The 10,516-nt window shown below is 35.3% G+C and overlaps 1 protein-coding gene across 4 annotated transcripts; it reads right to left on the bottom strand.

Moving 5' to 3' along the window:
* Positions 1 to 889: 889 nt before the first annotated feature.
* slc25a24l (solute carrier family 25 member 24, like) lies at positions 890 to 6,253 on the bottom strand. Of its 4 annotated transcripts, XM_028019660.1 has the most exons (10): positions 5,949 to 6,252; positions 5,751 to 5,877; positions 4,977 to 5,064; positions 4,613 to 4,724; positions 4,367 to 4,525; positions 3,543 to 3,680; positions 3,361 to 3,471; positions 2,333 to 2,500; positions 2,119 to 2,257; positions 890 to 1,380 (listed from the first exon to the last, which is right to left on the bottom strand). In XM_028019660.1, the coding sequence occupies exons 1-10, from the start codon at positions 6,069 to 6,071 to the stop codon at positions 1,193 to 1,195; spliced, it is 1,353 nt and encodes a 450-aa protein (XP_027875461.1). In that variant the 5' UTR covers positions 6,072 to 6,252; the 3' UTR covers positions 890 to 1,192. The 4 variants fall into 4 exon arrangements, with proteins under 4 accessions (XP_027875461.1, XP_027875460.1, XP_027875462.1 ...); XM_028019659.1 differs by having other exon boundaries at positions 4,367 to 4,724; positions 5,949 to 6,253; XM_028019661.1 differs by lacking the exons at positions 4,977 to 5,064; positions 5,751 to 5,877 and having other exon boundaries at positions 4,367 to 4,724; positions 5,934 to 6,060.
* Between the last annotated feature and the right edge of the window lie 4,263 nt (positions 6,254 to 10,516).

Here is a 10,516-nt window from a genome sequence, read left to right as displayed (position 1 = left end):
TGATTCCACGCTGTGAGGGCCAACACACTGAATGCTTCCCTTTTTCAGTTCGAAAGCGTGGGACATGCAGAAGAATAATGTTATTGGAGCGTAGAGAACGAGAACTGACAGTTCTAGGAGAGTGCATAAATATGCTGGGGTTAGACCGAGTAGAGATTTATATATCAGGATCATTAAATGATTGTTTCTCCGTACACTTAAAGGAGGCCATTCATCTTTTGCTGTGTCATTGTGATGTGTCAGACCTTAATGAACTTATCATCACAGTTTCTGTTAATATATGTGTTTGGTCAACCGTGCTTCAGCCCTGAGCAGGTTTAGTGGTTTCAAATCCTCATGCTGGTTTTATTTTCTTGATCAGATGTATTAAAAGTTTAACTTAATCAACAGAATTCTGAAATAAAAATAAAAATAATATTAATTACGACTTAAACCGCATGTGTATTGTTTTTAAAACAAAATGTAATAATATTATAGTAATCATGTTTAATCTCAGAGTTCTGAAATTAAAGTCAGATTTATTTTTACTCTCTCCAATGCAATTTTGGTATAAATTTATACTTTTAACTTTTAAAGACCAAAATCAAAATAATTCAGATAAAAATCCTAGCTACAAAACAAAACCAAAAAAAATTCCAAATCAGTTTCTTTCAATATAACACTTATGAAACTTTAACACAAACTGCAGGTCTTTGTCTGGTGAATTTTTGGTTAAAACAAGCTTGTTCTACATTCAGTGAAGTTCCTTACAAAAGGTAGCGTATCCAGACATTTTACTCAAGTAAGAGTGATACTTCATAATAAAATTACTGAAGTAAAAGTAAAAAGTACAGAGTAGTAAAACAAATCTTAAAAGTAATTTTTTTCCCAAAACATTACTCAAATCTACATGTAAACAAAGACTGTCTGTCCCACTTTAAGGTAGAATTTTATTAAACAAACCCCAACAGAGCACATTTCCATTCAGAACAGACCTTAATGAACTTATCATCACAGTTTCTGTTAATATATGTGTTCGGTCAACCGTGCTTCAGCCCTGAGCAGGTTTGGTGGTTTCAAATCCTCATGCTGGTTTTATTTTCTTGGTCAGATGTATTAAAAGTTGAACCTAATCAACAGAAACCAGTCTGTTGTACATTGAAACTCAGAAAACATACCAGAAACATAAAAATAAAACAATTGTTTGAGTTCCTCAAGATTCCATGGAAGAAAACATATTCTCAAATTTCCTGGTCAGGCTGTAGTTTATTAGCGTGCATGGAATCGCTCTTACGAAGCTGGCTCCCATGCCGTTATAATATCCTCTAAATCCGTTCCTTTCATATATCCGGGTGAGTCCTGATAACACGCCAGAGACAGGATGCGAATCTGAGATGAAGGCTGGGAAAGAAACCAAAGTATGATCATACGTTCACATGCTTTCAGAAAATATAATTGTGTTACAGAAGCTGCATTTCCATTAACCTTAAAATTTGAAAAGAAATTTGCTTAATGGAAATATGCCAGTTTTGAAGAAAAGATTGCTTTTATTTAAAAAAAAAAAAGGTTTTGTTCTAGGATGAGATGATTTTTCGGCTGTAACAAAAATAGTGTATTTCGCAAAACTGCAAAGGAAACAGTGTTTTTTCACTTAATCAACAACCGTATGTTACTACTAGGTTTGTCACGATAACAAATTTTGCTGGCCGATAAATTGTTCCAGAAGTTATCGCGATAAACGATAATATTGTTGTTTTGAGACCATTTTTAAATAATATAAATTATTTAATTTATATTAAATACATTTATTTATTTATTTATATAAATAAATAAATAAATAAATAATGCAAGAACACATTATTATGTGTTCTTGCATTATGCAAGAACACATTCTCAAGAATCAATAGACACATTCTGGAGTGAACCACACTCCATACCAGTAGGTGGCAGTAATGATTACCTGACCTTTTTTTTTTGCCAACCACCAAAAAAAATTAGGAAGAAGATAAACTTCTCCACATGTAATTTTGTTTCGTGTTTCGCAGTTGCTTGTTGTTTTATTTTTCACATTAGCGGAATATCAACAAACATTTTGCGCACGTTTGTAATGGAAACGCAGCCAGAGATGCCAGCGGTTACCCTGAGCTTGCTGCTGTGTCCGGATCACCGCCAGCGGGTAGCTGCTTATTTGCCCAGAAGCAAAAGCCACAAAACTGAAGAAAAACAGCTTGGAGTCGCTACTGTAGGTAGGATTGCTTTTTGCCCAGCTCATGATAGACTGCAGTGAGAAGCAAATTAGTTTATTTCAGCAGGATATATGTGTTCGATCTTTGTGGGATTGAGTTTGGCTCACCTGATGAACCGCACACTCCACACCTGCATAGGGGATCATGCAGAGGATGCTGGGCCTGAAGCCTCTGTAAAAGGACGACATGGACTCATGTTTGTAAATAGATCGGGCGCACGCCACAACGCCATGATACGTGCCGGTTTGCTGCAGGTTCAGCCTCACCTTCAACACCTATGGAGCGGATAGAGAAGGTGGAGAGTACAAGAAAAAAATCACCAATATTTGAAGGTGATCTATTATGCTTCTTCAAACAGCTTAGGATATCTCTGGTCTATAAAAAACACGTTTTTTACACAAAATTATTCTTAGGTAATTAGATTTTTAGTCTAGTCACTTCTGCTTATTTTGAGTTCCTTTCAGAATGAGTTGTTTTAGGGCGTCTTGTCACTTTATATCCAAATAAGATGCTGCTTACACTCTTATGTAAAAATAGCTGCAAACAGATTCGCAATTATACGACCATACAGCTTTGAAAAGCAGAAGTGGAGCCTCCTTCACAACCAAGAGTCCAGCAAGTGGTCTCTAGACGGTGGGTCAACAACAAAACACTTGTCTTTTCCAGCAGCCATTGTACAGAGCTAAAACCAGCCGACCAAACCTGCTGGAACTGCTTGGGTTGCTCCGTAACAGGTCCGGAGTTCTGCTTGGGTTCCTAAGTAACAACACAGTGCCCACTGATTGCGACTTAAGGTTTTTTAGTTTTTTTAAAAACCAGACACCAAAAAACGTAAATTTGTTGCCAAAAACAGCTAATTGTTTTTTTAAGCGCTTGTTCTGTTTTTAGAAACAGTAGAGACCCAGATGGAAGCATAAATAGGTGAAAAATGTGAATTTTCACAGTTGGACCCCTTTCATGTGGGATTTTTTTTTCCCGTACAGGATAAATGTACGCAAATTATTTTTTAATTCAAGATAAATTCATTTTAAAGCTAATTGCGCATCTTTTCCACAGGTGCCAATGAAGTCAACATCCTTCCAGCGAACAAAACAGAAACAATAAAACATTCAGAGTTGTCTCTAATCTCTGATACCTCTAATGGGTAGAAAGCAGCATGGGCCACCGTTCCAGAGACGCAACCCAAACCGAAGCGCTGCTGCACAGTCAGATTCTCCTGGCTTCTGTTTTGGGTGTAGACTTTCATCTGGGTGAAGCAGAGCAGCTTAGAAACAAGAAGCCATTCCTGATTTATTCAGATGCTCAGACGGGCCTCACCTGTGCATAGATAAGACATTGCAGTGTGGACTGCGGAGTACCTTTCAGCACATTGACAACGTTGCCTTGCCACATCGACCGCAAACCTCCTTCTCTCAGCTCCTGAAAGCCTTGGGAAAAAGCCTTGGACCCTAGGACCTGCAGAGCAAAGCAGAAGGGTTTCTGTAACGCAGAAATACTCAACTTTTTAAGTCACTACAATGTTTAGACCAGAGGTGTCCAAAGTGTGGCCCCTGAGCTGATTGTGTGTGGCCCCTGACTTCAGTTCAAGAATTACACAAATTTGTAAATGGAGACTTTCTATCTAAAAAATGATCACAAACTAAATTAATCTTACAATAGAAAATGTTGACAACATCACCAATTATTTGTCTTTAAATGACTTGATTTTTCCACATCTGTACAGTGATTTTTACTCAAAAGCAAACTTTCCTGCACTGAAACCTGCTTTTAATTAATTTATTACATTTGGTTAAATACAGCAAGCATTTTTAAATCCTGTTTTTATTGATCAGAATTGCCTGAATTGGGTCCTTTCCCAATTGATACCTAAAAAATTAGCTAAACTTCTTACAATAAGACATGCCTGCAAAACTCTTGTTACGTTTATGATCTAGAATAATTTACACATCCCATCCCGGTAACAAACTTGACTGCTTTTTAATTAAAGAATTCAATGATTAGTTTATTGATAAATAAGTAAAGGTAATTATATTTGACTTTATGATTTTGCCCTTGTGACAAAAAGTTTGGACACCCTTGGTTTAGACGTTAATGTTGGAGTGTTTTCAAAGCTGCAAAAGCTTCCAAAACAAATGTTTGACCTGAAGTTGGGTCTTCAGTCGGTCTATAGGCGCCGTCGCAGTTCGAGAAACCGCATCTGCCAGACCAGCTGACAGAACAAACGTCTTCCAAGCTCCAAAACCAGACACGTTGTCTGGGAACTCGATGGGCATCGCACGACTCTCGCCCACATCGAAAACCTGCAGAAAGACCAACACAGAGATTTCCCCTGGATTTCCCTCCAATACGTTTTGTTTTTGATGCCAGAATCTGTTTGAAGGTTTTACCAGACTGTGTTTCCACGAGGAAACGAGCTCTCCGATGTTGTCCACCGGGTTTAGAATGATATAATGCAGGAATTCATCCCAGTCAACTGTCATGGACCTGTCCTTGTCCATCCTGGTGAAGATAGTCAGAAAAACAGAAACACAACTGTTCATGTTGACTGTTGGACTTTTTTTCCCACACTGCAAGAACACAAAATGTTTTGGTATTTTGGTCTAGTTTCTAGTGGACTTCAAATAAGACAAAACTAACTTACAAGTAACTCTTCAGCAAGATATAAGAGTTTGTTTTACGTCAATAATTCCTTATTTAACTAACCAAACTGATTAATCCATTAAGGGAAATAGTGGGCAGAAAAAATCTTACATTTGAATAATTTTTTTTGCATTCGGCTTTGATATGACCACTCCTAACTCCTTAAACAAACATATGATGTCCTCCTGGTCAATCACTCCTGATCAAAGAAGAAATACAGAGAGTTACAAACACACACTGAGTCCACTTGTCCTCCTTACACTGCAAAAACACAACATCTTACCAAGTATTTTTGTCTAGTATCTAGTACAAATTCCATAGTACACTTGAAATAAGACCAAACTAACTTACAAGTAACTTTTCAGCAAGATATAGGAGCTTGTTTTATGTAAATAATTCCTTTATATTGATATAAAAAGTAGATTATTTTACTTAAGATATTTTTTCCATGTTATGAGTAAAATAATTGCCAATGGAACAATATCAAGGAATTATTGACATTAAACAAGCTCTTATAACTTGTTAAAGTTACTTATGAGTTAGTTTTGTCATATTTTAAGTGTAGTAAGATGCTTGAACTAGAAACTAGACAAAAATACATGGTAAGATTTAGTATTTTTGCAGTGTTATTTCCTACAAGTCATCATGTGACGACAGAAGTTTCTGCATAAGTGCAAGGATCACTTTATGCACCATAAACACAATCTTATGTTCACCTGTTTGACAGTCACAAACATATTTTATTGTAAAGGAAACATGTCTAATCCAGAAAGGAAAGTTTATTATATTCCAACAGAAAAGACAGCTTTTTGAAAAGCTGATTAAATGCCATGCTAAGCATTGAATTCACCTAAATAAACAATTTCAATTGGAGATATGACTCACCGCAATTATTCTTGTCAAGATCATGAAAGTGAATCTTCCATTTCCTCTCTCTGTCCATCATGTAGCTGAGAAACTCTTTATAATCCAGCAGCCCATCTTTATCTTTATCATAAGACTCCATGATATTCTACAAGGAAATAACTCTTAAAATGGATCATTTATCTCCATGCACACTCTACACACCTGAAGACACGTTACCTGGACCTTTCCATCTCCTGAGATGATCCCATGTTTCCTCATCTCCTCGTGGAGCTCTGCCATTGATATGAACCCATCCTTGTTCTGGTCCAGTTTCACAAACAATCCTCGGAACCGGTCCATGTTGCTTCATCAAAAAATGCTTGTTTTTCTCTGTCAAAATATAAAATGCAGAAACAGACTGTGCTTCATTCGCAGACTGTTTTAGTCGTGGTCATAAATGGCCTTTTGATCAGAGATTATTGAGCGGCACCTCTGCTGACTCATCGAGCTAAGAGCCGATGCGGGGAAGGAGAGGAGACTGAGCTCCAGCAGGGGGCGCTGTAGCTGCAGCAGAGTTCGTCATGACCTTCAGATTTCACAACTGTGGCCTTTCTGTCTCTTCACACACAGCGACCTTAACTTTTATTTTATATTTGCCAAGTCATGTTTAGATTTACTTGTTTGATGGTACAGAACCTGCAATATTTCTACAACATTTTATAACAAAACATAATTGAAATAATAATTGCAGATATGAAAAGGAGAAATTTGCCACATCAGAAAATTTTAGATTAATCTGAGAATTCATAAATTTTAAATTAATCTCACAAATTTTCCAGATCAAATGTTAAAATTTCTGAACTACAAAAGTCCAAAACATTTTCTAGAAAAAACTTTGAAATTCTAGAAAAATCAAGGAAATCTAGGAACTCCAGAAAACAAAATTTAAAAAAAGAAAACTCCAAAATTTTGAGATTAATCTAAAAAAACAAAATTCTAGAAAAACCATGGAAATTTCTGAAGTCCAAAAGTCAATTTGCTGAAAGAAATTCAGAAAGTTTTAGATTAATCTCAGAAATATTCTAGAAAAACAAGAACATTTTTGCACCCCAGAAGTCAAAAATTGTCTTAAAAAAAAAAGAATAAATTTTGAGATTTGTATCAGAAATTTTCTAAAAAAAAAACTGGAAATGTCTGAGTTTCAAAAGTCAAACAAAACTTTTGACTCAGTCAATATTCACAAACACTTCTGGAACTGTGATATTGTGAAAATTGGGCTGCTTTTCTTCAAGTTTGTGTAACAACTTAAAGTAGGTTACCAAATGCTTGGGAAATTTTTGTTTGTACACTGTATACGGTATACTATTACAATCAATCAATCAATCAAATTTTATTTGTATAGCACATTTTAGCAGCAAGGCATTTCAAAGTGCTTTACATCATTACAAACACAGAATCACAATGCAATATAGAATCAATAATCAAAACAAAGCATTAAGTCAAGTTCCATCAGTAAATTTGTAATTGATTACATTTCAAATACAATTCTAAACAGGTGGGTTTTTAGTTGAGATTTAAAAGAAGTCAGTGTTTCAGCTGTTTTACAGTTTTCTGGAAGTTTGTTCCAAATTTGTGGTGCATAGATGCTGAAAGCTGCTTCTCCTCGTTTGGTTCTGGTTCTGGGGATGCAGAGCAGACCAGAACCGGAAGACCTGAGAGGTCTGGAAGGTTGATACAACAACAGCAGCTCTTTAATGTATTGTGGTGCTAAGCCATTCAGTGATTTGTAAACTAACAACAGTATTTTAAAGTCTATTCTTTGAGCTACAGGGAGCCAGTGGAGGGACTTTAAAACTGGTGTTATGTGCTCTATCTTCCTGGTTCCTGGTTTTAGTGAGAAAACAAGACATTAATGGTAATAATAGATTTTCTGCATGCAGTTTGGATGTTATCTTTGTGATTTTTTTGATTCTCTCTGGGTACTCCTGCTTCCCCCTACAGTCCAAAAGCATTACAGTTAGATTTATTGGTTTCTCCAAAATATTCCTGTGTTTTTTTTTGGAGGTGGGGGGGGGGAGGTTGTTAAATATCTGTATGGTTTTTTGTCCTGTGTGTTGTCTACGTTGCAGAGCAGATCCTGCCATATTAGTCTTTTAGCAACGTTTCTCACAGCCTTTGTTCATTTGATTTGAGTCACTGCTTCTGCTGCGCCAGATGGCTGCAAACACTGAGAAATTATACAATGTCTTGCTCTTGGTGTATAAAGTGCCTTTGTTTAGAACTTTTACTTCAAGAGAAACCCAGTTCTTTTTACTAAAAGCACCAAATCAAAGTATTTCAAATGAAAAGATAACATTGGATAAATTATAATGCCACTCATTTTGTAAAAGTACTCATATTCTTTAACTTTTCCATATTTTATGTAGTCGTCCAACCTGGGGTAAATCTACTGGGGTGGGAAATCGGACATTAAGAACCTGAAACTCTTTTTTCCGACAACATTGAATGCAACACAATGTGACCTGACTCGGTCTGGATACGTTCAGGGATGGTAGCGGTACCGGTGATATTACCGGGTTGTAACTCCTCTAACATTGTTATGCATTGAGTCGGGAATATTGGTGGTCGGAAAAATTGCACAATCATGTAAAGAATCTGAAAAAGGGGACGCAATATTTTAGTATTAATTGTTAACACTATAATATGTGCTGCGCAGTTCGATATGTTTCGGTTTAGCTAGCGTGATCACTTTATAATCCCAAAATAAACATCATGCCTGAGAACATAATAATACACTTGGGTTTATTTTTATTATTTTTTTACCTACTTTTTTGTGTGTAATAAATGTTTTTTGTGGTCTTTAGTGTTGATTTTTCCTTGAACGTGATTTCTGTTCTGTGGGCTCAGTTGAGCTGTTGTCTTTCGGTTGCCACGGCAACGGGTCTGCGTGCGACGTGAAACCGACGCAGTGCTAGCAAAAGCAGAAAAGCAGCGGTCTTGAGTTGTTCTTGGCTTGTTTTTGGTGGTATTTCCCCCTTTGCTTTTGACGCACTGCAGCCGCTGTAATTTATAAACGTTCAATAAACGACGAAAGCTGGATTAATTCCCTCGTTTGTTTGTAAAACGTGGGGATATTCATAATCATTATCAAATACAATGAGCTATTTCATAAAGTATGAGCCGTATAAAATTCAGTTATTTACCAGTATAAGAGAGAAATTCCTCCTCACCAAACATTATTGATACATCTGAATCAGAACAAATTAGGCCAGATTGGACATTTTGCTAGACCTTTTCCTGAATTTTCCCTGAATATAATTATAAAATTATATTTCATAATTTGGTTATTTCTGAGGGTAACACTGGGTTATATCTAGGGGCATCAGAGTAAAAGGGGCTAAATAAAAATGCATGTTTTCGATATTTATTTGGAAATATTTTTGAAAAGCATGAATAATTCCCACTTCACGTTAATGGATCACTGTGTTGGTCGATCACAATGAAAATCAATAAAATAAATATCTGTTTGTAGATCTGGCACAGAAAATGAAGTCTCTAATATTTACATCATCCAAATATTTTTTGTGGTCTTCATTAAAATGTAAATACTTTATTTATCGCATGCTCAACTTAAATTAAAAAATAATAATCAAAACGTAGGAGTTAAGTTAAACACCTTTTCCGCGGAGGTTACTGCGTGAACACACGCTATTTTCTGACAGGTGATGGGATTGGACAGGAGTCAGTTTTCCACTATGACGTCATGCAGGTAAAACGTGACGCGTGGGGACTTTTTTCGTTCACCTCTCACCTCTGCCAGCATGTGCAAAGGAGCCTCATTTAGAAAATGACGAGGCTCAGCGTTTGTTTTCTAGAAACAGCCGTTGGCTTTCTCGGTCCACCTTGAGTCAACTACACTGGAAAATGGCTTTCAAAATAAAAGCTGCTTTGCTTTTCAAAAGGACGTGTGATGTTGAAATAAGTAAGATAAGCATAATTAAAATAAGTTAAAAATGTTATTCATGTTGAGCAATCACACTAAGAGTATTATTCAAAATGTTTTACATATCAACAAAAATAATTAATTCGATATTTTAAAAAATACTTAAATTATTTTCAAGTCAAACAAGAGCCTTTTACGTCATAAAACTGCTGCGAAATCATATGAACAGTTTCAGGATCATAACCTTGTTATAATCAAAACAAGGAACAAACCAACAATTAAACAAGAACAACATAAAAAAGAAAAACTACATTTCTGTATGCAATATGTCAAAAGAAAAATCGAGACAGGAAGCAAAGAGACGATTTAATATTTGAACAACAAAAAAGGTGAGCAAAATTAATAAATTATGTGACAATAATATAAAACATGTAATATATATATATAATGTATCGTAAATGTAAAAAAGAAAGGGAAAAGCAAGATCAATATTTATTTAACAATAATAATGCATTATCTGTTGCACAATGATTTACAATAACGATTATTAACAATAATTATTATGTCCTAATAATGCATTATAATGTACATTGTTACTATTATTTTTAACACAGTATATTTGATATTTATTTTATATAAGTATTTGTAATAAGAATTATAAATACAACAATATGATTAAGTAATGATAACAAAAAACAATTTTAATAATTTTATTTCTAAAACTTTTAATATTTTTTTACTGTAAATAAGTATTTTAAAGGTCATAATAATAAAGATGATGTTAATACCTGAGAAATAATTAAAAAACGTAGTGAAAAACGTCAAACCGGATGCAGTTCAGCTATATATTTCCAGCTTGATT

The sequence above is a fragment of the Xiphophorus couchianus genome, chromosome 6, assembly GCF_001444195.1.
Source record: "Xiphophorus couchianus chromosome 6, X_couchianus-1.0, whole genome shotgun sequence".
Taxonomy (NCBI): Eukaryota; Metazoa; Chordata; class Actinopteri; order Cyprinodontiformes; family Poeciliidae; genus Xiphophorus; species Xiphophorus couchianus.
The sequence above is the reverse complement of the archived record's forward strand: the minus strand, read 5'-3'. Positions and strand labels throughout refer to the sequence as shown.

What these genes read in the sequence shown, in the direction of transcription:
- slc25a24l (XM_028019659.1), bottom strand. Translation starts at nt 6,071, where the DNA reads ATGGACCGGTTCCGAGGATTGTTTGTGAAACTGGACCAGAACAAGGAT. An exon ending in TGGAGTGTGCGGTTCATCAG is followed by an intron (nt 2,258 to 2,332) that starts GTGAGCCAAACT and finishes TTCTCACTGCAG; the next exon opens with TCTATCATGAGCTGGGCAAA. An exon ending in GACACAGCAGCAAGCTCAGG is followed by an intron (nt 1,381 to 2,118) that starts GTAACCGCTGGC and finishes TTTCTTTCCCAG; the next exon opens with CCTTCATCTCAGATTCGCAT.